The sequence below is a fragment of the Populus nigra genome, chromosome 18 (genome assembly GCF_951802175.1).
Source record: "Populus nigra chromosome 18, ddPopNigr1.1, whole genome shotgun sequence".
NCBI lineage: Eukaryota > Viridiplantae > Streptophyta > Magnoliopsida > Malpighiales > Salicaceae > Populus > Populus nigra.
This window is the reverse complement of record NC_084869.1, coordinates 4,973,188-5,001,125: the sequence shown is the minus strand read 5'-3', so window position 1 is coordinate 5,001,125 and position 27,938 is coordinate 4,973,188. Positions and strand designations below refer to the sequence as shown.

The 27,938-nt window shown below is 33.5% G+C and overlaps 3 protein-coding genes across 7 annotated transcripts; 1 reads left to right on the top strand and 2 right to left on the bottom strand.

The window, feature by feature from the left end:
• Window positions 1-6,296: 6,296 nt before the first annotated feature.
• On the bottom strand, window positions 6,297-7,614 carry LOC133678374 (protein MIZU-KUSSEI 1-like). Its single transcript, XM_062100661.1, has one exon. It carries the CDS (start codon window positions 7,376-7,378, stop codon window positions 6,629-6,631), a length of 750 nt encoding a protein of 249 aa, XP_061956645.1. The 5' UTR covers window positions 7,379-7,614; the 3' UTR covers window positions 6,297-6,628.
• Window positions 7,615-8,440: 826 nt separating this feature from the next.
• On the bottom strand, window positions 8,441-12,759 carry LOC133677922 (protein Dr1 homolog). Of its 3 annotated transcripts, none has more exons than XM_062100060.1 (6): window positions 12,520-12,757; window positions 12,327-12,399; window positions 11,469-11,558; window positions 9,871-9,965; window positions 9,240-9,308; window positions 8,441-8,808 (listed from the first exon to the last, which is right to left on the bottom strand). In XM_062100060.1, exons 1-6 carry the CDS (start codon window positions 12,616-12,618, stop codon window positions 8,644-8,646), a joined length of 591 nt encoding a protein of 196 aa, XP_061956044.1. In that variant the 5' UTR covers window positions 12,619-12,757; the 3' UTR covers window positions 8,441-8,643. The 3 variants fall into 3 exon arrangements, with proteins under 3 accessions (XP_061956044.1, XP_061956046.1, XP_061956045.1); XM_062100062.1 differs by having other exon boundaries at window positions 12,483-12,750; XM_062100061.1 differs by lacking the exon at window positions 11,469-11,558 and having other exon boundaries at window positions 12,520-12,759.
• Window positions 12,760-19,270: 6,511 nt separating this feature from the next.
• On the top strand, window positions 19,271-27,583 carry LOC133678524 (G patch domain-containing protein TGH). 3 transcript variants are annotated; one of them, XM_062100847.1, is made up of 16 exons: window positions 19,271-19,523; window positions 19,604-19,694; window positions 19,763-19,857; window positions 19,954-20,057; window positions 20,535-20,596; window positions 20,691-20,765; window positions 20,915-21,069; window positions 21,542-21,617; window positions 21,725-21,811; window positions 21,961-22,038; window positions 22,593-22,737; window positions 22,981-23,473; window positions 23,693-23,977; window positions 24,058-24,186; window positions 25,088-25,303; window positions 26,254-27,583. In XM_062100847.1, the coding sequence occupies exons 1-16, from the start codon at window positions 19,389-19,391 to the stop codon at window positions 26,926-26,928; spliced, it is 2,901 nt and encodes a 966-aa protein (XP_061956831.1). In that variant the 5' UTR covers window positions 19,271-19,388; the 3' UTR covers window positions 26,929-27,583. The 3 variants fall into 3 exon arrangements, with proteins under 3 accessions (XP_061956831.1, XP_061956832.1, XP_061956834.1); XM_062100848.1 differs by having other exon boundaries at window positions 19,401-19,523; window positions 19,609-19,694; XM_062100850.1 differs by lacking the exons at window positions 19,271-19,523; window positions 19,604-19,694; window positions 19,763-19,857; window positions 19,954-20,057 and adding an exon at window positions 20,086-20,342.
• The last annotated feature ends 355 nt before the right edge of the window (window positions 27,584-27,938 follow it).

Here is a 27,938-nt window from a genome sequence, read left to right as displayed (position 1 = left end):
GAAAGAAATTATACCTTCGGGGTAGAAAAAAATAATATCATGTGAATTATGTTTTTAAAGCAGGAAAATGATACTAGATAAATTATGCCTACAGGGGATGAAAATATTGTTATATAAATTATGCTTATAGGGCAGGAAAATAATATGATGTAAATTATACTTTTAGAGCATTAGATTGATATTATATCAATTATGCCTTTGAGGCATGGTAATGACATTAAGTGAAAACATATGTACCAGGAGAGGGAAAATGATATGAAAAGAAAGTAATTTCATGGTAGGAAATCAATATTTTATGAATTAAATGGACCACAATAGCATAACTTAATATGTGAAATCAGAATTAACCTCAATGATGTGATTTAATTAATTGCATTATAACAATGAGATTTAATTAAATCCACAAAGGTAGAATTTAATACGTGAAATTAAAATTAATTATAATGGTGAGATTGAATTAAATAGACCACAACAACATAATGCAATTGGTATTAACCACAATGGTGAGATTTAATTAATTAGATCACAATGGTGGAATTTAATTAAATGGATCAAAATTTAATACCTGAAATTGAAATTAACTATAGTGGTGAAATTTAATTAAATAGGTCAAAACGACAAAATTTTATATGTTCAAATTAACTCGGCCACAATGACAAAATTTTATATTGTGAATATTAAATTGATCACAATAACAAAATTTAATATGTGAGAATTAAGTGGATTGTAATGGCGGGATTTAATATGTAAAAGTGAAACTAATCATAACGACGAGTTTAATTAAATGTACTGCACCAGAGGAATATAAGATAAAAAATAAATAAATTGACTGCAACGATGAAATATAAGATTAAAAAAAACTCAAATTTACCATGATGGTAGAATTTATTATGTGATCTTTGAATTGAACATAACAACAAGATTTAATATGTAAAATTGGAACTGGTCGCAACAACGGGTTCAAATTTAATAAAATAAATATTTGAAGGTTCAATAAATGGGCACAAAGAGCATTTAAGATGGAAAAATAAAATAGATGAGCCAAAAATAATTATAAAACGTATTGAGAATAGAAGAAATATATGGATGAGTCATAGTTGGACCAAAAATATATTAAGCTTGAAAAAAAAAGAAATTATAGATAAACCATAATAAGCATGGAAGATGTTAAGATTGAAAATTGATATTGATAAGCCAAAAATAATATAATAGACATTAAAATGAATTAACAAAATCGGTTGACCATAAATAACATATTAGATGTTTTAAAAAGACTAAATGTGGTTGATAAACTCAAAGTAATATTCATGAACATTGAAGGTATTAAATGGATTGATTATGGACTATGAGTTAAACGTATTTTTGATGATTTTATAAAAGTAGTTAAGTTATAACCTGAATAAGGATGATTATGATGTTGTTATGAATTTGATCAATTCAAAAACACAAGTGATGATTATAACAAGATGGGTTAAGAAATAGATTAGAAATGAGAGAATCATTATGATTATGATGATAATAGCGCAATGAATATAAGAGAGAGAAATTTAAGAAGATACAAATGAACTTCCATGTATAGAAGTAGTGGATAAAGGTGATGATTGTATATTTGTAAAGTAAAAAAATAGTTAAATGAATTATCTTCATTTGAATATAGGGATTGAAATAAATCATGGGATATTATTAACATATTTATTCTATAATTAGTTTGTGATATGCAGATACTTTTTGCCAATCGCCTCAACCGTCACTGCTTACTTTATAATTTCTTGTTGTAACATTATTTAGGTATAACTCTGAAATAAGTTATAATATGTGTATTCTAATTACATAACCTTAAGTTAAGATAATACAACAATATAGGGAAATAAATGGTTATCTTGATATGTGGATAATTTAAGTATCAACAATCTACAATCATTCTTCCCAATCCAATACCTATTTAAATCCATTATAATATTTTAAGCACATTCCCAAAATTTCTATCCCAAGTATTACATTTGTAAACCTCCACTTCAAAAATTGGTAAACTAGTGTTACCAGGGAAATCCTCAATTTAAAAATAATAAATTAAGTAGAAAAATTATTGCGATTTGGGATGAACATTTCCAGTAATTAATTTAAATTTTGGATGAGATAAAATAATAAATCAATATGTGAAATGTCATCTCAATGACAAATCATGTAAATTTCTCGATTGGGTAAAATAATTATTTAAATGAAACTTTTTTATATAAATTGGGGTCAAAATAGTTAGACAATAATAATAATAATAATAAAGTGGAATTTTAAATAAAATAATGTATGTTTTTACACATGATTAACGTTAACCGCTAGTGGAAAAAACTTTGAGGAAGATTTTACTGTGACTATGGATGGAGTCCCCAATGAATTAAATTGAAAATCTCATTGAATTAAGTAATAAAACAGTATTCAAAAATACCAATGACCGGATAAAACATTGGAAAAGAACATAAGAGAAATAAGAAATGGTAAACCTATAATTTTAACCAAAATTCATCTCCTTCTATAAATAAATGGTCGACAACCACGAACAAAAGAGAAGTTTCATTTTCTTCTTGCTTTCTTCAAAAATTTGTATTATTCTCTCTAAATGATGAGATTTGGAGAGTGTGGGAGTGATTTTTAATTGAAAGACACTAATAAAAATGGGGATTTAGGAGAGAAAACAAGTTGGTAGTTTAGAGTTCTAGAGAGAGAGAAACAAGAAATTTAAAGAAGGAAGAAGAATTATAGGGAGAACTTGCAAAGGAACCTTACTTGTAGATAATGAATATGTAATTTGTAACCAACTGTAACAATGGATACCCACCAATAAATTATAAATGATTGCAATGCCATAAAGAAATGTGTGAATTTGAATTAGACCCTAACAATGAATTTTATAAAGATACATAGTCAATCCTTTTGATTGGGATTATGGGCTTAGTTGGCCAGGATTGATAACCAAGAGTATTAATTTCATAGTCAGTCATTATAATGATGATTACAGACTTAGTTGTTTGGAGATGACAACTAAGGGATTAGTGATTATTACATAGTCGGTTTTTATGATGGAGACTATGAACTTAGTTGGTCGAGGATGGAAACTAAAAAATTATTGATTTTATAATTAATCTTTGAATGAGGACTAAGGTTATGAAATTCACTACTTAGTCAGTCATGTAAATGAGACCAAGGTTATGTAATTGTTACCTAGTCGGTATGTAAACGAGACTAAGATTATGAAATATATTACTTAATAGACCACGTGGACGGTGGCTAAAGACATGAATATGGAGAAATGACATGAAAAGAAATATGATTTTTGTGGGAGGAATTTAATATGAGAATGTAACATGTATAGGTGGGCCACAATAAATAAGTCAAATAAATATTTATGAATGTAAAATTTTACTGATCGATAAACTGACAAAAAATTTTCATGGATAATAATATTTTATTAGCCTATTTATTCATGTTTAAATTAACTATGAGTTTACTAACAGATATGAAATCACCGACATGACACCATCCAACAACACGATTCCTACAATAAATCTATGGGTGATATTTTAACCGACGGAAACTAAGCTTACACACCTACGAAATATTTACTGCCACGTTTTGGGATTCAAGATAGCAAATCATAAAAGTCATTACTTCCAAGAAACCTTTGGAAACTAATTGAATCTGTCCCCATTGAAGATCAGATTAGTACTTTGCTAGGTGCTTCTTCATGGATGGTAGTAACTTCTTTTTGGACCTCGGTGATTGAGTAAAGAGGTAACAGAAAAATGGCACTCAGTGACCACCTTTCACTTGCTTAATGCATGAAAGTGTGAGTCACCAGCATCTATGGACCAAAGAATCTGCATTTGTTTTCTCGGAAATTGAAGCAAAGTAACTGCCTTTAACAACATAGGTGCTGTTCGAAAACATTTGAGTTTTTGCAGATAACACACGTCTCTTAGCTCACTTTATGCAACTTACTTGTACTGACATTCTGAAATATCCTACATGTATTCAGGTACATTCATGCTTTCGACCTCAGTAAAGAGAGCAGGCACACTTGTTGAATTTGTATTTATCTGGATAATGAAGATCATGCGGGCTCCTATTTCTAGTTCTTGGCTGGGAAACCAACGATATGCAGTTTAAGTTTTAGGTTGCGCAGATCAAACTTGCTGGTGCTAGGAAGTCTTTCAGTGCTCGCCATTATACCAAACATACACCTCTCTGGTTGCCCTTTATTTTAGTGCAGATTCCCTTTTATTTTAGGCCATAATCTAGCTATTAAGTAGTAAATACTGCGAAGTAGCCATGCTATAATAAGCCCACAAAAACTAGACGTGGCCTACAAGTAGCCCGAGCTCTTGCTGTGGACAACTTTTATAGCATAATTAATAGTGTTATACCATATCTAAATATTCAGAAAACGCATTAATGATGTTATAGCATTATTGCATATAATAATGCATTAATCAGAACCATCAATTTCCTCCCCTCCTTTTATCCTACTTATAGGGACAGTCTAGAAATACAAAATAATAAACCCAGTGCAGCAGCCACTCCGAATGGTGGGCTTCGAGCAACTTACGAGCCACCTTTAAACCAAAGTTTTGCAATTCAGTGGAGTTATAATGGCATAAAGCAGCGGTGGCCTTGCTTTTGTGCATAGCAAACAACTTTTGAATCTTTTGAAGAATGATGAGTAGATGATGCGAAACATACTTTGATATTCGTGTAAGGTAATCTTAACGGATTGTTTTTGTCCCAGCTGTAACCCACAGCCTCTGCCATGCCCCCCATGGCCCTTCCTTCTCTTTTACTTCTTTCTTTTCTATTTTCGTTTTTTGCAGAGAGAAGGATGTTATAAAGCCTTGAAACTTGCAGAGAGGGCCGTGGGAGACACTGGAACAGTGTCGCAGACTACAAACTAACCTTTTCATGGTGACCATATTTTCCCTCAGGTTAAAAAGCCAAAATAATGCAGGATGTAACAGTGAAGCTTTAAATCTTGTATCAGAGCATCTTGCAGAAGCCATTTGGAAGAGCAAAATGGTTGATATAGCTTCTTGAAAACTGTAAATATGGCTTCTTCTTTTTTCTTATATACATTCCAATAGGAGAAATCATTTTAACAATTTATTTGTATTTTAATATATTTAATATCAATATTTTTTGCTTTTTGAGAAAAACTATTGAAAAAAGTTGAATTGATGTTTAAATAATTTATTTTAATGTTTTGGTTTCTTTTATAGATATTTAGGAATGATTTCTCTGCATGTACTTTTCTTTTTTAAAAAAAAAAAGAGTTATTTTAGCTGCTCTTCCAGGGAAGAAAAGTTAAAAAATTATTTTTTTTTATTTTTAAATCTTTTTATCTCTCCCATTAGATATGCCTAAGCATAAGGAATCAAAGCGGCAAGGGGAAAAAAGCAGTCAACAAATGACAAAGGCCTAATCATACTGTCAGGGATTGGATTTTTTTTTTCTTTTTATATTTTGCTTTTGATGACTTCTATGATTAGGCTTTAATAAAATCTCTTGGAATCAATCCACACAGAATGTAAGCGCTAAAAACAAATGATTGGAATAATGAATTTAATTAAAAAAATTTATTATTAGCATAGTTTTAAAATAAATTTGGCAAATTAGATATCACGGTTGCTGTGATTTTTTTTAATATATAGTTTTTAATTGTGGTTTTTTAATAGCTGTGATATTAAAAAAAAATAAAAAACTGTCTGTGACAGAAAAATGCTTATAATTGATGCACTCAAATCTCCTCAAAGAAAGAAAAAAATACAGTTCTTCAGTGAAATGCCTTCTCTGCCAAGAAGGGAGAAGGAAAAACACCAGTCATGTTATATGCAAAGGTTATATATAGTATCTTAACATGCAAGCAAATGGAATAATATATAGAGTTGCTAGTTTCTTGTTTGAGAATCAAATTCCAAATTAAACTCACACCAGAAATGCATTTTTCAAAGAAAGAAAGATTATCCAGATGTATTCTGCAGCTCGTCCCTTGAGCTTAAGATTGTCGAATGTAGAGTAGAAAAGGTAAATTGCTCGTGATTTGTAAAACAGATCGATTCGAAGGTGGAAAGGGAACGCATACGAGCAGCGTAGCAGAATGTTGATGCCAGCATGAAATTTCACACATAAGGAGACGCATTGAAAAATCCTAGCTACTGCTGTTCTCTGACACTCGCTGTTTTTGATAGCGTCCCTTCCTTGGAAATTCCACATCAATACGAGCATGGGATGGAAATAATTGATGAGAGAAATTAAACAAAATGAGAAGACTGCCATGGTTGCTGCGTTAGCCCCTTGTCTCATCACTTGCTAAAAAAGAGAGAAGAAAAACTACACATATACACCATCATTACCCCACCTATCCATATCCATCATGTTATAATGTATTGCCCCTCCACCTAAAACTAACAAAATACAGGTAAAGCTCACTTTCCCATTTTCTCCCAAGGAGAAATAACGAACAGAAAAAGGAAAAAAACAAAAAAAAAAAAAAAGTTTGAGAGAGCTAGACCTCCATTTTCTTGCCCAGGAAACCTTAAAAAAAGGGAAGAAAAAATACAAAGAAATATAAATAACCGGACTTTTAGACTCTGAGCAGGTAGATGCTGAGCTCAGGAGCTCCATTGCTATCAGGGTTCATCATGTAGAAAGCCTCAGAGTCTCTAGACCCCACAATTCTTTCAAACTTAGCTCTCATATACATGAGTTCACCATCAGCTCCACCCTCTGCTGCACACCCTGGCAAAACACCTGCACCCATTGAGATTGGCTCTACAGCTTTCAGTACCTTCCACTCTTTATGCCCACATTCCTTCAGCGTGGCAAAACCACATCTCTTTCCATTGCAATAAGTCCTCCACATTGGCTCTTCCAGCAATTTCACAGCTTTCTTTTGATCTTCCTTCTCTTTGTCACATTCCAATGCAATTCTGACTAACCCGGATGCCATCTCTCTAACCAATCCACTTATTGGTGTAGCCAGCTCAATAAGGAAAGTAGGAGGTGAATTGGGATCCCTTTGAAATGCGAAATGGACATGACCCCGGCGATATCCAAAAAGGGTACCAACCACTCGGGATCCAAGCCCCATTGGAAGGCTTGATCGGTTCTTACCGAGGGCTGCAAGAACCGATCGGAGCCTAGCAACTGCTACTGCTGGTAGTCTTTTCTTCGGGGTTGGCATTGCAACATGGCTCTTAACATTTTCATTTTTGTCTTCTTCGTTGGGGTTTGAGGAGGACTTGATGCTTGGAGCTTCAACATCTTCGTTTCCAACCTTTTTGGTCCAGTGGAAGTGTCTCTTGGAGGAGGAGTCTTCAGAGGTTCTAGCCATATAAGTTGTTGATGACTTCAATATGTGAAAGCAGAATCAAGGGGAAGGTTAGTCCTTATAGATGGTGAGGCAGAGGTAGTTGAGGCTTGAGAGAGGGGGGGGAGGGAGGAGGAGGATGATGATTCTTTCTGGGTTTTGTAGCTTTTATTATTTGTGGGGCTTCCATTGAATTCCTTGTTTCTAGCCCATAGTAGTAGTGCAAGAGAATCCTGACGAAAGAAACAGAGGCTGCCCCCACCAAACTGATCTAGGAATGAGAAAGAGATTTTGAAAATAAAAAAAGAGAGGAATCTGAGGGAACAATGGGGGTGTTATTTCACTTTCTTGTGGGGGCAGGGATTTGGCTTGACTGACTCTTTTGACTTGGAATCCAAAAGCAGCAAATAGGGTGAGACGACGCGAGAACTAACCCCAAAAAAAACAACCACGGTAAACCAAAGCCAAAGCCAAAGCCAAAGCCATCGTGCTATTCAATCATAGACATGATCTGCGCCAATGTTTTCTAGTGTAAACTCGCTCCAGGGAGATGTTGGGTTCTGAAGAGTAATTCAGGTGAAGTGTCCACGTTTTACCTACCTAGGAACTGACACATCATTGTTTGTGGGACCTCTAAAATACCCCTTCCATTTGTCTGGTTTCGTTTGGCGCAGTGAGATGTTTTCAGGTTATAAACCTGCTTTATTTTTATTGTTAAAACCTCTCTTAAATATGGTAAAAATTTTGTTTGAAAGAAATTACAGACATGCATTTACACGAAAACCTGGACCAGGTGGGAACCCCGCTCCATTTGTTCAGGTTTCCCCACAAACTGTCCACATGGCTCATCCCCATTGGTGTCAGATATTGGTTTTACCTATGAGCACAACGGCTGGGATTGAAATTTCAGCTGCCTTCGATCATCAGAGCAGCATGAGAGGCTGATCCTCTTCACAAGTTGTAAAGGTAAAGACCAACATGATTGATTGATTGATTGATTGAAACACAAATGAATAGTGCAAACAAATAAGTCTGATTGTAACTAAATATGATAATCACCGTCGCTAGTACTGAGAAAGGGGGGGATTTGGACGAACTTGCACTAATTACATTTAAGTTATAAACATGATCCATAAGATAAACAAAGAGTACAAATCGAAGTGGCATATCCACAGAGGTCACTTCTTGCACTTTGCCAATGACTTTGTACACTGTATATGATAAGACTTGTCGTGCAAAGGGGAGAATTGATTGCTTGCCTACGGTTCAAGAAATTAAAGTCCCTAAGGCTAGCTCTCTAAACTTTGGTTAGCCTCTGGCTGCTTGGGGGCACTGACCACACCATTCATTCTTGCACGCGCCTCATCAAACATCCTTTGCTGCGCCGCCGCCGCTTCTTCCTCAGTCATCGCCGCTCCAGTGCTCCATTTACCACCACCTTTTAAAGAGTCATGCTGGAAGAAAAAAAAGATTTTATTAAACTATAATTACGTTGTGCTTTATAAGCCCGACTGTAATAAAATATCATTTTGTGCTTTCAAAGCTCAATTATATGTGGCCAAATCAACTAAAACAGTGAATCTACACAATTCAAAATATATATATATACATATATATATATATATGTGGAAAGAAGGCTCGATAAAGTTCATAACACCAATCCATTGTGGCAAAAAGAAATAAAAGAAAGCAGAAGTTGAACCGGCTGGACTATCTTAATCAGATACATTGCTTTGTCATGTGGAGAGGTCTAATTTAAAATAATCTTGTGAACTGGCTAGACTATCTTAATTTGTTACATGGCTTTGACACGTGGAGAGATCTGATGTAAGAAAATCTTCTTACAGAAAATGAAAGTGCAGAGGGGGGGGGGGGTATAAATTACCATGGTCTCCAGCTTGTGTTGCTCATATGCTGTATAAACATCCTCAATGTACTCTCCAAACCCAAGAACCTGTAGATCAGAGCATATATCAGATTGTACTTGCAAATAACAATTGTAAAACCTTGACCCCAATCATTCTTTAGTATCAAAATTGCAGAATGACAACCAGAATATCTTGAGAAGGCACATGGATTTCAAATGCTGATTGCCAATCAATTCCATTATAAAACAAATTTCCTTCAAAAAAAAAAAACAGAGAGAGAGACTGATGTTGAAGGCATTTACAGCAAAACAGCTTCTCCGAGTTAAAAGTAACTCAAGGATTATCACATGGGTTAAAAGGTCTATGAAACTTCTCAGTATGTGAATTGTTAGCGGGAAAATAAGTTTCACCAATCATTCTGAAAACAACATGAGACATGAAAGCATAAAGTACAAACAGGTGTCAGTATTGGAAGAAATAAACCTAGGTTAAATTGGCATGCACAAAAAATCTTGCTTCCAGTGAATGTTAAGATAGAGAGAAAACTATATGTTGATATGCAAAAGGTTCTATAAAATAATATAGAGGACACGAGAAATTATGCGCGTCAAAAGCACACAATAGAGAGAGATTGGATTAGTCAAAGACCTGTAAAGCCTTGAGTACATGCTCAGGTGCAATTGTTCGCTTGTCCTCTCTGCTGCATACTTCATTGGACTCTGATGATACAAGGTTTATAAATTCTGCAAAGAAACACATTCCTCAGTAATTTTTAAAACTCTAATCACAAAACCATATTAAAAAGTAGAGACTATTTGGCAATCAGAGAGAAGAAAAAACAGAGATGCCCAAAGTAATCGCTGAAGTAAGAAAAACATGACATTTATGTGGATGGATGACTTGGTTTAAATAGTATTGAACAAAGCCAAACTTATAACCAAACAAATATTAGGCACTTGCATGTGATACTATGTTGGTTACATCCAAAATATTCTAATTTTGACTTCTGACAAATATTAAGTTCAAAAATCTCAGACCACAAGTTGGATTAAGGAAATTAAAGAGTGCGGATTAACACATCATATAGGAAAACAGTTTTTGTTTTTCTCTTGGACATGCTATCATCAAAAGAAATGGTGCCACAGACGACTTCTAAATGATATTGCAACTTAAGTATTTAAGTAGGCCAATCTTAGCAACAGTTTCCTGAGAGGTTATCCTATAAAAAGTAAGGGCAAGATACAAAGCTGTTGTTCAATATTATAACTTAATTTATATCTTTCTGCTTATTATTCAGGATCATACCTTACAGCCTAGTAAGGGGAAGTTGTTTTCATCTTTGAAAGGTAGGTTCCACAAGGTCAGAAACTTACACATATTAACAGTCATTTCCAAAATAAAAAACAGCCTCTCAATATTCCAACCAATGTCAATCCAGCAAGCATTTTGATTAGTGGAAGCTTAAAAGAAACTTTTCATAGGGTTTCTTAGAGAGATTTCCAATACCACCTAATGAACCACATCTTGGAATAAAAAATTCTTGCCATGAAATGGTTTTTGAAGGCATGTTGTAGCTGCAAACATGCATATGAAAGATAAATTATTTTAGAAGAAAACAAAAAAAAACAATCCCCCAAATGAGAACATTTTTAATTTTTTGGAATGGACCACTAAGCTTTTGTTAAGGTATTTGCTTTGTTGCAACAGCTCCAAACAATCAATTGATAAAGGTACGTCTTTGGAAAATGTCATGTGGAAATGACTGTAGCAAAATCAAAAGGCCAAAATTGAAATTTAAAAATATTATCATTTAGTATTTTATCTTAGGCTAAGAATAAGTAATTCATAAATGAAGCTTGCTTCAGAATTCTCATTGGCTTTGGATCTTTAGCTCCAGAGGTCCTGCCTCTCTTTCTATTCATGTTCCCTTTTCTTTTCTTTCCTTTTCCTTTTCTTTCTGTCCTTTTTAATAAGGTTGTATGTGTGAAGTGGACAATGACATGGTCTGAAGCGGTTGGCCATTTAGATTTCATCTGATCAAACTGACACAAGTATCATAACACAAAGGACCAGAAATGATTTAAAGGACCACACTCATTTGCTCTTCAAATACATGATTTTTTTTCCATCGAAATGTTTTTCCTAGAGGTGTATTAATGGGGAAAAAAAATGATAATCTATCAATGCCAATAATATGAAAAAAAAAATCAAGTTAGACAAAAGCCACAAAATTACATTAGTCTCACCTACACAACACTCAATTAAAAGATCTTGAGTATCTCTGGCAACACGAACATCTGGGGGTAACATCTCTTTAATAATTTTGGTCATGGTTGCTGGAAAAAATATCCATAACTAGCATCAGAAAAACAGTCAAATAAAACACGATATGAAGTAATTTTCAGCTACATAGTTTAAGCATCAGAGCCGACTCAAAATCAAGTATAACTCCAAACTCTCACACAGGTGTGCACACCGACATCCATGATTATGTATAGTGTTTCTGCTATTTGTCCAGTTCAATTGAACAATGATTCAGAACAAGTTAATGTGGACCTCATTAGTTCTAGCTTGATCATAACTGCATCATATTGATCAAACCCCACAAACCTGACCTCACAAGAATAGACCATTTACTGACCATTCATCACCATTTCTAGGACTACGAAGTCACAAGCCCTCAACCCAAAGCGTTTAGAAGTTAAAAACACAACACCAAACAGATATCACACAGAGAAACGCCTAAATGACTACAAAACACAACAACACCAGGTCATTGCTATTCCTATTTGTCCCAAAACCCTTCAATATGCATCGCTATTGCAATTTGCTGCGAATATAGTCACAGATGTGAAAACCCTAACTCATAACTATAATTCTTAAACTCTTAACTCGTAAATTCGATAATCTCTCAGAAGAAACATAAGATTAACGATTCAAAAATTCAATCTAAAAATTAAAAAAAAAATCAAACTTGCAACATCACAAAATTAACAAAATAACAAGCCAAGAGAAGAAAAAAATTAATATAAATAAAAATGAACAAACAACTTACAATTAAAATACGCAAAAATTAAATCTTATATTTACCATTTTTTTATTACCTTTAGGAAGCGAAGCATCCTCCTTGGATTTACCAACTATATCCATCGGTTCCATCGTCAAATCGTTCAAACCCTAAAGAAAAAGCCAAACAGATATATAAACACACAGATCTACAACCATATTAATCAATCAATGAATCGAGAGAGTAAACTCACAGAGTCAAAACACGGAGATAAAATAGCGTGAATCTACCAGCGCAGAGACCGAGTCAACCGATTCAGAACCGTATTTGCAAGTGCGTGTTATTGCTGTATTGGTGGAATGAGAGATCAAGAGGAGGAAAGGAGGCATGGCTGCTGCTGCTGCTGCTGTTGTTGATATATGATGGATTTATCAACTAAGGTCATGATTTGATTTTGGTGTTTGTTTCTCTCTTCTTCACGATAAGACTTCCAGGTCCTGCTCGCACACGATTTGCTCAACCCTGAAAACTACTGTTCCTCTCTATTTAAACGCGCGTTTTGGTTCGATTACACGTATAATTTAACGCGAGCCTGGCGAGTCGACCTAATTAAAAAACAGGGGCTCGGGTCAAGCCAGCCTCAACAAAACGTGCCGAGTACTTACGTAGTCTTTTTTTTTTTTTCGATTTATATTTCTATTTTTTTGTGATATGTTGACCTTGATATATAATTCTATGTTTCATTTTTTTCATCCAATAAACTATAAATAGAAATTAAATCCTCCTTAAAAATAGATAGTAGCCTCGGAGTTTGGAAACTCCAAACCTTGAACATTACAAAAGTTACAGGTTTTCAAAGAAGGAAAATAAAGTGTTTAAAAAAGAAATAAAATAAAAGTGTTGAGATTTAAAGAAAGCATTAGATAAAGTCGTAAAAGAAAGCAATAAAAATAGAAAAGAAAGATAAATTGAATAAATGAAATCGCACACCAATGCTTTGCATTTTTATTTCTTTTATGTAAAAAAAATTGGAGTAAGGACACTAAAATTGAATATAAAACTTGGATCTTATGTCTATCAAAACCTAGATAAATGCTCATTTATCAGTCAAATGAATGCTAGAATGATGTCTTTTTGCACATAACCAAAAATGATTTAGCTTATTAAGTATGTATTATCTCTTAATTAGTGATAGGCCACGAAGATATGATTGAACAATAAAGAAAAATCCTAAGTATATGGGTTGAGTGCAAGATGTAAAAATAGAGCAGTTTGAGTGCAAGTCATAAAAAGATGAAATAACGAGTCATAATATACGTGATCTCTTTCCAATTCATTTACTGTTTGTTATTTAATATAAAATAAATAAAGTAATATATATATATATATATATAATATATTTAGTTATTCAAATAAAATAAACTTAAACTAAAAAAATAATGAAAAAGGGCTATGTTACTAAAAATATAAAAAGAAAAGTGTGGAGGAGGTCCGACAACTCACTCTTTCTTCTCACTAACTCAGGTTGTGAAACATGAAATTAAATGAAATTTTGCAAAAAAAAATAAAAAAATATCATAAATACATGGATTAAAAATGAAAAAAATTACAGCGACCAAAAATATAAAAAATATATCTTGTTTTACTAGGGATGACACCATAGCCTAGTTACCCTATAGAATGGCTTCATCTGAGTTAGTCGAGTTAAAAGTGCAATTACAAGAGTTGGTGGACAAGGGATTCATTCGCCTAAGTAATTCACCTTGGGAAGCTCCGATATTATTTATGAAAAAAAAGGATGGCACCCTTACATTATATATCAATTACCAATAATTGAATAGGGTAACTATGAAGAATAGACATCTTTTACCTCGATTAGATGATATGTTTGATTAAATAAAGGGAGCGATAGTATTTTCTAAGATCGACCTGAGGTCTAGGTATCATCAACCAAGTATTAAGGAGCAGGATGTCTAGAAGACTGTGTTTAGGACCCAGTACGGTCATTATGAGTTCCTAGTAATGCTTTTTGGGCTGACAAATGCTCTTGCAATATTTATGGATCTAATGAACATGGTATTTAGATTGTTTTTGGACAAGTTTGTAGTAATGTTTATAAATTATATTCTAATTTATTCAAGTTCACTTGAGAAATATGGGTATATATAAGAAGAGTATTGCAAGTGTTAAGGGGGAACCTGTTGTATGCCAAAATCGATAAGTGTGAGTTTTGGCTAAAAGAAATAGTTTTTTTAGGACATGTTATCTCAATAGAAGGAATTTTATGAAGTCCAAGAAAAGTGGAAGCAATTTTAAAATGGGAAAAAAGCCTATAATTATGATTGAAATTTGAAGCTGCTTGGGCTTAACTGAGTGTTATCAAAGATTCATAGAAAGATTCTTTACTATTGTTTCCCTTCTCACTCGATTGATTTGAAAAAGAGTGGAATTTGAATGGATTGGGGAATGTGAAGTGAGTTTTTAGGAGTTAAAGAAAATGCTTAAAACTGCCCCAATATTGACTCTTTCTTCAGCGACTGGGGGGTTTGTGGTACATAGTGATGCATTAAAGAAAGGTTTATGATGTGTGTTGATACAACATAAGAAATTCATATCATATGCATCGAGACAATTAAAAACTTATGAGGTGAATTATCCTATGCATGATATAGAACTGACAGCAACAATGTGTGCTTTAAAGGTTTAAAGGCATTATTTGTATGGCACTCCAATACAAATTTTTACTGACCATAAAAGCTTCAGGTATTTAATATCACAAAAAAAATTGAAAATGTGACAAAGATATTAGGTTGAATTGATAAAATATTATAATTGTGTAATTGAGTCTTATCTTGAAAAAGCAAATTTCGTAAACAATACACAAAGTAAGAAGATCACTTACCCTTAATGTATTTTATGTGTCATTACTTCAAAAGTCTATGGTAGATAGATCCCTTATGGGTATTGCCATGAGTTTCATTGAAGATTGAAGAGGATTTAACATTGGAAATAAAACCGATAAGTATTGTGGATAATACAAAAAGGAGTTAAAGAACAAGAAAGTTCCTTTAGTAAGCATGTTATGGAGGAACTCTCAAGTTAATTTATATCTTTCTATTTATTATTCAGGATCTTACCTTACAGCCTAGTAAGGGGATCAAATTTTGGGGATCAAATTTCTGTTAGGAGAGGAGAATGTAAAACCCCAAGTTTTTATTATATAAAGAAAAAAGCAAAGTAAATTATGGTTCGTTTGAAAGACCTAAAATAATAATAAAAATTGAAATTGGTAAGGGAAAAAAAAAGATTTTAAGGTTGAATGTGAGAGATGCAAATTAGAAGGAGGGAGTAAATGAATTTAAAAAAGTAAAAGGTTAATAAAATAATAAAAAAGAAATAAAAAAGAAAAAAACAATCTCTTTATTAAGGGAGAAGAGGAGCCACCACTTTAAATAAAAGAAAGAAGGGAAGCGATTGAAATTGGTAAGGGAAAAAAAAGATATTAAGGTTGAATGTGAGAGATGCAAATTAGAAGGAGGGAGTAAATGAATTTAAAAAAGTAAAAGGTTAATAAAATAATAAAAAATAAATAAAAAAGAAAAAAACAATCTCTTTATTAAGGGAGAAGAGGAGCCACCACTTTAAATAAAAGAAAGAAGGGAAGCGAGAGCTTTCTGTGACTTTTTAACTCTAAAAGAGAACACTTGGGAATTGAGAGAAATATAAAAAGAGATTGACATTAAAAGCATACATATACAAGACTCAAGAAACAACAAGACGAACAAGAGGGGTTAGGGTTCTTTGATTTCTTCTTCTCATTCTTGATGAAATATTCACCAAAAGTTTGAAGTTCATTGAATCCAACAACTATTGAAGCTTTCATTTTGCTGCCAAAATTGGATTCGCTCTTTTTTAGAACCAAAAGATCTTTTACAAATGATAAATGATCTTGAAAAGTTTAAAAAACTAAAATAAAACGAAGATTTTACTAGTTTAGCTATTTTATTATTAACAATATCTAAATGGTGTGGAGAATCACTGTTCCCCCACCCCTGAATCACTGTGGATTACAATCCATAGTGCTTTTTCCTTCTTCTTCTTCTTTTTTTTTCATTTTTTTTCACTTTTTTGTTTTTTTCACTTTATTTTTTTTGCACTTTTTTTCTCTTTTTTTATTCGTTTTTTTTAAATTATCTTTGTCAATTTTAATTTTTTAATATTGAGTTAATTAAAAATTTTGCTTTGTAATTTTTTCCTTTAAAATACTGTGGATTGCTACAGTATTTTTCCACACTGTTTTTCTATTTTATTCTTTTATTTTTTAAAATTATATTTGTTGATTTTATTTTTTCAATATTAAGCTAATTGATAATTTAGCTTTTTAATTTTTTTATTTAAAACATTGTTGATTGCTACAGTTTTTCTCCATGAGGTTTTTTTTTGTTTGTTTTTTTATAATTTTCTCAAAATTATCTTTTTAAATTTTATTTTTTTAATATTGAGCTGGTTAAAAATTACAGTTATAATATGTGAGGGAAGCATTGTAGCTTTCCTTGCAAATTATTGTGGATTGCTACGGTGTTTTTTTCCACATAGTTTTTTTTTTCTAAAATTGTCTTTGTCAATTTTATTTTTTTGATATTAAGCTGGTTAGAAATTACAATTAAGTAATAAGCTAAAGGGTGCGATGAATTTATTGTTCACCCACACCCAATGCATTGTGGATTACAATAGTAATCCACAGTGCATTCCTCTTCTTCTTCTTTTTTTTTTACTTTTTTTTTCATCTTTTTTTTTTCCAAAATTACTTTCCTTTTTTTCCAACTTTCCCTTTTTTTTGTTTATTTTTTTCTTCAAAATTATCTTTCTCAATTTTACTTTTTTAATATTGAGCTGATTAAAATTTTTGTTTTGTAATTTTTTTCTTTAAAATACTATAAATTTCTATGGCATTTTCCCACATGGTTTTTCTTTTTGATTTTTTGATTTTTTAAAATTATATTTATTGATTTTATTTTTTTAATATTGAGCTGATTGAGAATTTAGTTTTGTAAATTTTTTTTCTTTAAAACATTGTTGATTGCTTATAGTGTTTCTCCACATGGTTTTTGTTATTTTGTTTTTTGATGATTTTCTCAGAAATTAACTTTTTCAATTTTATTTTTTAATATTAAGCTGGTGAAAAATTACAGTTACAATATGTGAGAAAACATTGTAACTTTCCTTGTAAATTACTGTGAATTGTCATAATAGTGTTTTTCCCCACATGATTTTTTTCAGTTTCTTTTGTGTTTTCTTTTTTTGTAATATTTTTCTCAAAATTATTTTTGTCAATTTTATTTTTTTAATATTGAGCTGGTTAGAGTTTAACTTTGTAATAAAGCTTAATCATGTGGAGAAAGCATTGTATCTTTCCTCACAAAACATTATGAATTGCTAGAGTGTCTCTCAACATGGTTTTTTTTTTCTTATGATTTTTTCAAAATTATCTTTGTCAATTTTATTTTTTTAATATTGAGTTGATTAAGAATTACAATTATAAGTCATTACAAATAAGGCTAAATTATGTGGGAAATCACTATAGTCTTCATCACAAAACATTGTGAATTGCTACAATGTTTCCAACATGGTTTTTTTCCCCTGTTTTTTTGTTATTTTTTTTCTAAAATTGTATCTGTCGATTTTATTTTTTTAATATTGAGCTTATTGAGAATTTAGCTTTGTAATTTTTTTTTAAAACACTGTGAATTGTTGTAGTGTTTTCCCATATGATTTTTTTATAATTATTTTCAAAATTATCTTTGTCGATTTGTTTTTGAATATTGAGTTGGTTAAGAATTATAATTACAATAAAGCTAAATCATATGGGAAAACGTTGTAGCTTTTATCACAAAATACTGTGAATTGCTACAGTATTTCTCTAAATGGTTTTTTTTATGATTTTTTTCTAAAATTATCTTTGTCGATTTTATTGGAGAAAGCACTGTAATTTTCCTCACAAAACATTGTCAATTGCTACAACGTTTTTTCTCATGAGTTTTTTTTTCCTTCCAAGATTATTTTTGTTGTTTTTTTAATGTTAAGTTGGTAGAGAATTTAGCTTTGTAATTTTTTAAAAATATGGCGAAAACAATCATTTTGTTCAGCCTCTAAGTTTTTGATCACCAACATAATTTTTTTTTCATTATGAAATATTGCTTCATCATAACTTTAGTTTTTATTATTTATCTAGTGCTGATTCATAATTATAACACTATCAAGTATATTTGTTTTATAAACTCGTGGTAGTGTGCGGGCATGCCATCTCGATAGCTTTCTGGACTCTTACCTGCACGCTTTCTACTCATTATAGAAGTTAGAGTTGCACTGATTTATTATACAGATCTGTGGCTTTGTAGAATATAGAAAACAATGTGAATAATGAGTGTATTATTTTATAGTTTGTAAACAGTGGAACATTTAACAAAGTTAATCACCTTGTCTCTTGGATTTTATTATGTATAAAGTTTAATATATGAATATTATTCTAAAAAAAAATCAGCTAAATATATTTAACCCATTAGAATCTAAAAAAATTAAAAAAATTAAGTTTAGAATTTATAAAAAATCAAAAGTTAAGTTAATATAATTATTTATTAAAACTCGATGAAATATATCTATGAACATCGCTACTAATAAAAGCTCGAGGAGACCAAGTACAATGATTTTACAAGTATAATGTATTGTTTTAAAACTTGGCCCCACGAGTTGACCTGACTGATTCAAGATTAGAACCGGGCCGGGTTTGTGAAAAAATAAGGGTAATTTAAAACTCGACTGACTCGGTGATTCGGTTGACCTGATAAGACCAGATCAAAAACTCGATTGTAATTCGTTGACTATTTTTATTTTTATTAAAATACCATCATTTTGATTTGTAAAACAAATTGAGGTTGACCTGGTAACCTGGTCAAAACTCGTGACCTGGGTCTTGGGCCGGGTTGACCGTCGGACGGTCGGACCGGGTTAAAAACATTGGTAGAACGACATGTTGCGTGTAAACGGAAACGAGTTGACGTTTGAGCGAACAGTCCAGTAGTCGTGTGCCGGTGGTATTTCCTCTCTCCCCCGACAAATCCCAGGAAAATTCACTCTCAAAAAACCTAACCTCAACCTAAGCATGGATATAGACGAAGATGATTTCGTCTTCTACGGTACACCGATAGAGCGTGAGGAAGAGCTCAACAGTCGCAAGAAAAAAGCCGTCGCTGAAGCTTCCGGTCACCTCCGTACGCTTCCTTCTTGGAAGCAAGAGGTCATTTTGTTTGTTTATTTTTAAATATTTTTTTAAAATATAAATTTATTGATTTTAAAATTTAATTTAATTTAATTTAGGTTAGAGATGAAGAAGGAAGGAGAAGATTTCATGGAGCATTTACTGGTGGATTCTCGGCTGGTTATTACAATACAGCTGGTTCAAAAGAAGGTAAATCAGTGTTTTCTTGTTTTTTTTTTTTTAAAAAAAACATAATTTTATTTATAATTTGTGTGTAGGATGGACTCCTCAGTCGTTCACGTCTTCCCGGAAAAATAGAGCTGAATTTAAACAGCAGAGCATGCTCAACTTCTTAGACGAAGATGAGAAAGAGGTAAGCCTGCACGCGTTTGTGTGCTATTTTTAATTTATTTCCTTAATGACTTTTTTGATAATGATTATGAAAGCATAATTATTGTTTGCATTTTAGGAATTGGAAGGTCGATCTTTGGGGACGGCGTCCCAGTTTGATACGTTTGGGTTTACAGCTGCTGAAATTGCTCGCAAACAAGCCGAGAAGGAACAGCAGCAGAGGTTTCCTAAGTGCTTGTGATAGTTTTTATTTTTATGTTTTATTGGTGATTATTTGTTGAAATAGATATTCAGTTTGTTTCTGCTATTAGTGCATATTGTGAATTATGAGCACACATATTTTAGTCTCTTTTCATGCTAATAACTTCATCAAATGAATAGCATTTCAAGGATTTTTTTCCCCAAGCTTTGTGAATAGAACTGCTGTCTAATTTTGTGAAATTTGGAAAGTTTCCAACAGGTGGATTCATAGATTTCTTTTTCTACTTCTTCTGCAAATAGAATTTGGTAGGTTTATTTAGTGAATGTTTGTTCCATTTTGTTGTTTTCACGTGTATTGTTGTAGTTACCTCATCTGATGATTTAACTTACGTGCGTGCACATACATGTGGACATTTCAACCATTTGGTACTTTTTTCTTCATTTTCAATTTCATGTGGACGGCAATGTGAAATTCTCTTTCTGGATTGCCAATTACAGACCTTCTGCTGTTCCTGGACCTGCTCCTGATGAGATAGTTCTTCCAGCCACAGAGTCTATTGGTTAGTTTTAGCTCATCTTCAATCCTGTTTTCAGTAGAATTACTTCTGATTGCAAATCGACTAATCCTGAATCCACCTTGCTGTTCTTGGTTAGGTGTAAAATTGCTTCTGAAGATGGGATGGAGACATGGTCACTCAATCAAGGATTCACACGCAAATTCACTTTACAGTATGCTCTCTGCACATCTTATTGCCTGTTTGACCTTGTCACTTAACAACTATGGGATGCCTTTAGTCAATTTGGCATCATTAATCATTAATGCTCAGTACAGTAAGGTCTTATGTTTTGTATTTTTGCAACCTTTATATTTTACTTAGAGGCTCGTAGAGAAGCAAGAAAAGCTTTCCTAGCATTTTCATCTGATGATGCAAAATCACAGCCTGAAGTCTCTGAGCCTGGTGAGGAAGACCACAAAAGCATTTTAGACCACCAGCCTATTGATGATGATTTCCCCTCTTCTCAAAGCACACCTGTGAGGATTTCTCCTGTATTATCCTGTATTTTATTTTGGTTTTATTTTTTCTTTGTTTGACTTTGGATCCTTACAAATTGTTTCTTTGTTATTCCTTTAAGTTTGTGGACTCTGCTCTAAGGTTAAATCCTGAAAGGCGGTCAGTTGAGTGAAGGCTTTTAGCTTTTGAAATATATCATAGAAAAAAATGAACTAATTTGTACTTTATCCTCCCTTTTCTCTTCTGTTACAATAAACTGCAAGTACCATCTCCCTTTCTAGGTGAAATTTTCACAGGAACCCCCCCCCTTGTGTTGCCGACTAAGCACCCTCACCTCATTGATAGCAGAAGAAATGAAACAGAAATAAGAATCTGATTTTCTATATTCTAAGAGTGATCCTGGATTTATGTACCATAAGATAATTTGTTTATCTAAGCTGTTGTTAGAGTAGTCTTTCAAAGTTTTATAAAATGGCGTGTCTCGTCTTGTAGGTGTATATGCTAAACCCAAAGGAGGACACACATGGTTTAGGGTATGATCCTTACAAGCATGCTCCTGAGTTCAGAGGTATCTAAGCTGAACTAGACTAGTTTATATTTAATGATTTCATTTCTATGAATCCTGTTGTATTATAGGGGTTTTCTTTTCTTTTTTTGTTTCTTTATTATTTACAGAAAAGAAAACAACACGTGTATCTGGAAAAAGAGGGTCTGGGAATAAACAAGCTTTATCTATCAAAGATAGTCTTTTTGGCTTGAAGTGTAAGAAATGTTTTTTGATGAACCACTTTTCATGTCCTTATTTGTAATTCTATTCCTTGCTTTGTGCTGCTGTTTTAACTATTTATTTTAGGTTTCCTTGCTCTGCTTATTTTGAAGGTTCATTTAAATAGTTACTTTTGGTCCATCAGCAGGAAGGGCTGCGCCTGGTTTTGGCATTGGAGCACTTGAAGATTATGATGCCGAAGATGAAGATGTATATGCCACTGGTTAGTATACATTATTTGATTCGAGTAATAGGATCACCTTTGCTGTGTGCCTGTCATGTTAGTTGCTACGAGGATTAAACTACCTATTGGTGGATTAGGGACTGATCTACACCTTCAATGTTTGGTTATTCATGTTTTGCTTTATTGTTTCTACTTCATCTTTTACAGTGCACTGATAAGAAGTTTAGACTTTTTTGCTTTGTAAGAATTTCATCTCTTTTTTTATGTTTGAAATATATCGGGGTCTATTTTTCTATTTCACCTTATTTGCTGATCAATTTAGCATTGGGGTATACATATAATACAGTGCTCTTCTGGTGTTGTTTTATTTCCTACTAACTCCATAAATAGAAAGTTTGGAAGTTCCTTTCATTCATTCTTACAAGTTCACTTTTCCAATTATGCTTACCTGCATTCATGAGAGTTTGGCTCTATTATCGTGAATAAATTCACCATTTCTTTATTCACTTGCTATTCATCTCATGAGATGTCAATTTCTATTTTAATTTTTTTTGGTACAAAGGTTAGTTTTATTCACTCTACTTCTTGATCAGCTTATGACATTGAAGATACATATATCCAAGAAGATGAAGAGCCCTTGATATCCAACACTGAAAATAAGCCAAAATTGGTTTGGAAAGAGCAGGGTGTTCTACCTGGCTTTAAAGTTGCATCGAATTCTGACTACCAGTTGGAGAGGTAATTGGGAAATCATGGTTTATAAGGCATACAAATTTGTACATCTATTTCATATTATTTAGTGATTTTGAGGATAAGGAAAATCTGAACTTGAGTTAACTTTTGTTATCATAACCACCATCAAGTTAATTATCCTTACCATGTTGTAATAGTATTACTGGAGAAAACAATGGACATCTCATGCACTGACTTTTCTATTTGGGTGTTCCCTTTTCTGTGTTTCAAAATTGAAATTTTCTTCAGATTTGATCCTCCGGTAATCCCAAAGGATTTTTTGCCGCACCATAAATTTCCCGGTCCTCTTGAGTTTGACAAGAAGCCTGCCACTCTCTCTCCCCCTCCCCCGGAGGTTCCTCCTCCAGAGGATGATAACTCGAAAGTCTTAATTGAGGGGGTTGCAACTTTAGTTGCTCGATGTGGTAAATTATTTGAAGATCTTTCTAGAGAGAAGAATCAATCAAATCCTTTATTTAGTTTTCTTACTGGAGGAAATGGTCATGACTATTATTCAAGAAAGTTGTGGGAGGAGCAACAGAAACGTAATGGTCAAAAGAAGATCGCTTTGGATGGGAAATTATCTTCAAGTGTGGACAAGATGACTGTAGAGAGCCGTGGCAAAATTTTAGGGGAAATGCCTTTGGAAAGAAGCTCAAGAGATTTAAGTTCATCCATTGCATCTGTAAATGTCAATCTCCCGTTCAATCTTTCAGATACATTTACAAAGCCTGAATCTTTTGTAAGTGGTTTAATTTCTTCTGCATTTGCATTCCTTTTTTTCAAATTCACACACTTTTTACAGTAATAAAGTTTCTTGCAAGCATAAATTGGTAAACTCTTATTTCTTTGGATCAATACTTTGCTTTGATGAAGTAGGCTATTTCTACAATTGATTAGAGATTTTTTTTTCCTTTTCCTTTTTTCGTTTTCATGTTTCTTAATTACTGTCCTTTTTAAGAGTGAGTTCCCAGAAGTAGCAAAACCATTCCAAGATGATCCTGGAAAGCAAGAAAGATTTGAGCAGTTTCTCAAGGAAAAATACCAAGGAGGGATTCGCACGACAGCTTCTGCTGGAGCTAGCAATGTGTCGGAAGCAGCTCGTGCACGCGAGAGATTAGATTTTGAGGCTGCAGCTGAGGCAATAGAAAAAGGGAAACTCAACAAGGAAAACAAACTCCATAGTCAGCAGCTCATGGCGTTTCCTGCCAGTGGAGGGATGCAATTCACTCTTGGTGGACTACAGGTGTATTTCAAGTGCAATAATTTTAGTATATGAGGTGACTGCTTTGGACAATTTGTCTAAACTAAAAGTTTCTGGAACAGCAAGGTAAAGATACTCCAGATGAAGATTTAGCAACTAAGAAAATTTACCCCAGAAGGGAAGAATTTCAATGGCGTCCTTCATCTGTCCTGTGCAAGCGCTTTGATCTAATTGACCCTTTTATGGGGAAGGTAATCTTACATGCTGGCTTTCTGGTGGGCAATTCATGTATTTGATCCTTAAATGTTAAAATGCAAATGCAAATTTGGATCTTCAATTTCATGGACTCAAATTTAGAAAAGAAATATCGTAAACATGCTTGTTTATGTAGCATAATAAAGCAGGCCTCTTTGGATAACAGTCTTATGTTACCATTACATTTTCAACCATTTTCTTACATGTTCTGGATAAGTGCCTCGTTTAATTCAATGATTAAAGGGTTGGGCTTGCAGCTAAGAATGTTGCAAGCGTGAGAGAAGTAACTTTTTGAGAAAATGCTGAAGTGGATCGGTTGATTCCCCTTTTGATGACCCTACTTTGATAGCATTGTAACTGAGTAATGAAATTTTTTTTTTCTTGTTTTAGATATTATGATTTGTTTTAAGGGCTAGGAACATGATATAAACAACTAAAATGCTGAAGGGGATTGTTCGATTTCCCTTTCCATGACACCCTACTTTGATGGCATTGTAATTGAGTAATGAGCAATTTTTTTTCCTTGTTTTAGATATTATGATTCGTTTGAAGGGCTAGGAACATGATATAAACAACTATAATTTTTTTTCGAAGTTCTCTTGTTCTTTGTTTATTGATTATCTTTTTTTTTTTTGGCTGGAATTTTGCCCTTTTTGGTGGGTTGGCATAGTGTAGTTTGGGTGGTAAGAGCAATTTTAGCTTTCCATTCACTAGGTGCAAGTCATTTTCCTTTCTCTGCCTCGGCATTGGATCCTATTTATTAGCAAGCTTTTTTTTTCATGGTAGATCCATATTTAGTCCAAAATGCGTGGTTTGGTTATCGAAGCTGTCAGACTGGGGAATTTTTTTTTTCACAACTGTGCATTAACTGAGGAGGTATTGTATTTCTATTTACAGCCGCCGCCACCTCCACGGATGAGAAGCAAGATGGATTCTCTAATAGTTACATCAGATTTAAAAGCAATGAAAATGGAGGAAGCTTTTAGTGCAGATAGAAATCAACCTTTGGCTCTTCAATTTTCACCTCAAGAAGTAAGCAAAGATGTAGTTGATAGGGAAACTGAACCCGAGGTTCAAGTTGAAAATGTGGAGAGGCCAGTTGACCTCTATAAGGTATAGTTTTTCTGCTGAATTATACTTATGTCTGTTGACATGCTCAAGGTTTTGCATCAGGAATGGATACGTGCATGGTAGTCCTTTTTAGCTGTGTGGAGCACTTGTCACTGGGACTCGAAAATGGAATGCACTTGCAATCCAAATTACTATTCACTGAACACTCTACAGCATGCATTTCTCTTCTCTGCTTGACTTGCAACTTTGACCTAAATATTTTAAATGTGCTCAAAATTATCATTTCATTTCTCTCTTCCCCAAGCATCTGCATCCAAGTATATGGGAGTCGTTTTCCTTGTCTTCATAGGGCCTTCATTATGTCCCAGTTCCTTGCTTGTGCGCAAAGCATCTCATATAGCTCTTAATATTGTCTTCTATTTAAGCTCTGTATATTGATATTGTGTTCAATTTGCCCATCTCAACTTTACTCTATACATGCTGTATCTGTAGACCTGTTTTTCATCCTTAGATTGTCATCCATCTAATAAGAAAGCAGGATAAAAGCCTTCACTTTACCCTTTAACCCATAATTATTGACTGATTCTCATAAATGAGTTAACCAAGATAAGAAAAAAAAATGTGTTTGAGCACTTTTCATAGTATTATGTTCATACTGTGAGCATAATATGCTGACAATCAGGAAAATGTGCCCCCATCATGTAGAGGTAATGTTAAGATTTTAGTTCTTTCGTCAAAATAAACTTCTGTTCTTTTTTTTCCTGCTCTTTGTTGAGCATATGCTTTCACAGAATACTTGAATTGGCATACATTGAACTTGCCAATTATTGTGATTGAGACCTGCATTTGTGTGGATACTTATATTAATGTGCTTGCTCATGTTTTCCTGACAATCTTACACCAGCAGCCAATTCAGATGTTCTTTCATTGATGAGCACGCTCAAGAGGATGTGCTGCACTTTTTCTGGCAATAATGTTCATTTTTGGTGCAGGCTATTTTCTCTGATGATTCTGATGATGAGATTGAAGCCTCAAATTTCAACGCAAAGGAGGATCCAGAAAAGAAGATTGAGGTGGCTCACTCAACATTAAATCGCTTGATGGCCGGTGACTTTCTAGAATCACTGGGGAAAGAACTGGGATTAGAGGTCCCTCCTAATCCTCCTTACTCAACAAATATTGCCAGGTCTTCTCATCAAAAAGAATCTGCAATTGCCAATGCTGGTAATGATAATATCCTGTCAGTTGAAGAAAAATCATTTTCCATTCCTATTGCCCACGGTGTTTCCCAAGAAGAAAGGGTGGCTAATGATGAAAAGACTGCTAAAAAGGGTGAGTCCCGAAAGGATGAACAGCCTAGGCCATCTGAAGACAAATCTGACAAAGCTTATTCAGGAAAGATAGCCCAAGAAGATAAGAAGAAAGCTAAATTGCCTCGTAGTGTCCATAGAAAAAGGAGCAGTACATCATCAGAAGATGAAAGGAGTAGGAAACGGTCTAGGCAACATCGGTACAGTAGTAGTGACTCGTATAGTGATTCATCTAATGATCATCGAGACCGATACCGTTCTAGGTCAAAAGGAAGAAAGAAAAGGTCCTCTCGAGAGAAGAAAAGCAGCAAAAAATATTCTAAACAACATAAGCATGGAAGCAGGGACTCCCAGTAGATCTTGCTATGGTACTGAAAAAGAAAATTTGGAAGCCAAGAGAGAGAGGAGAAATTTGAGGGATTGAACAGTAAACTTCTTTTTCAGTACAATCAAATTAGAACAACCTGCTGGAAAAATCTGTGGTTTGATTCTTTTGTAAAAGAATCACCTCTTTATAGGAAGTTCATATTTCGTAGCCTTTTTGGGGTATCCCTCCCGTAGTACATTGAATGGGCTACCTCAGATGTGCCTCCATGCTTGTTCCGAGGCTTCATATAAAAAACCAGATCTTTTTGCTGGGAGGTATGATATGGGAGTTAAATTATTGCAAATTGCAATATTGAAGCTAAAATCCAAGCAGACATCTTTTCGATGCTTACAACGTGCTTAACAGCTTGTCAATAGATATTCTTTGCTGCAAGAATGAATTGAATCAGGACGCACAGCTTCTGCGTAGACACTGTTCTGAAGTTTGATGATCCAAGGAATCATTTTGATGCTTTTAATGCTTTGGGTGCGGCCTACCGTGCGGTCGGCCACATTCCCAAACAGGTTAAGCCCATGTCTTGTATGTATTAGCTCTTCTGAATGGTCAGCCCACTGAGGATTTGCCATGTCATGTAGAATGATGTGTCTCAGTGTCACAGTCAATTAAAGGACATGTTTTTAATTATGCTTTGTGCATTGTCACCAAGTATATAATCTGCGTGTGGGTGTGTATTTTTTGGATAAAGACTGAAGGGAAGAAATTGTACAGAGAACGAGTGGCACGCCTTGAGAAGTACACAAGTTTGTTATCTTGGTTTTACCCGATCCAAACTAACAAGGAAAAGATGCAAAAATTAAGAAGCAAAAGATTTTTCTTTTTTAAAAAAAAAAACCTGAAAAAATACAAAGCAAACTTTGAAGTCAAACAACCGGCTTCTAGAAATTTCTTAATTGGTTGACTGGCTGATTTCATATCAATATGTGCTCATCAAAATCAACAATAGCAATAGTATTTCAGAACTCTCGGATGCGCTAAAAGT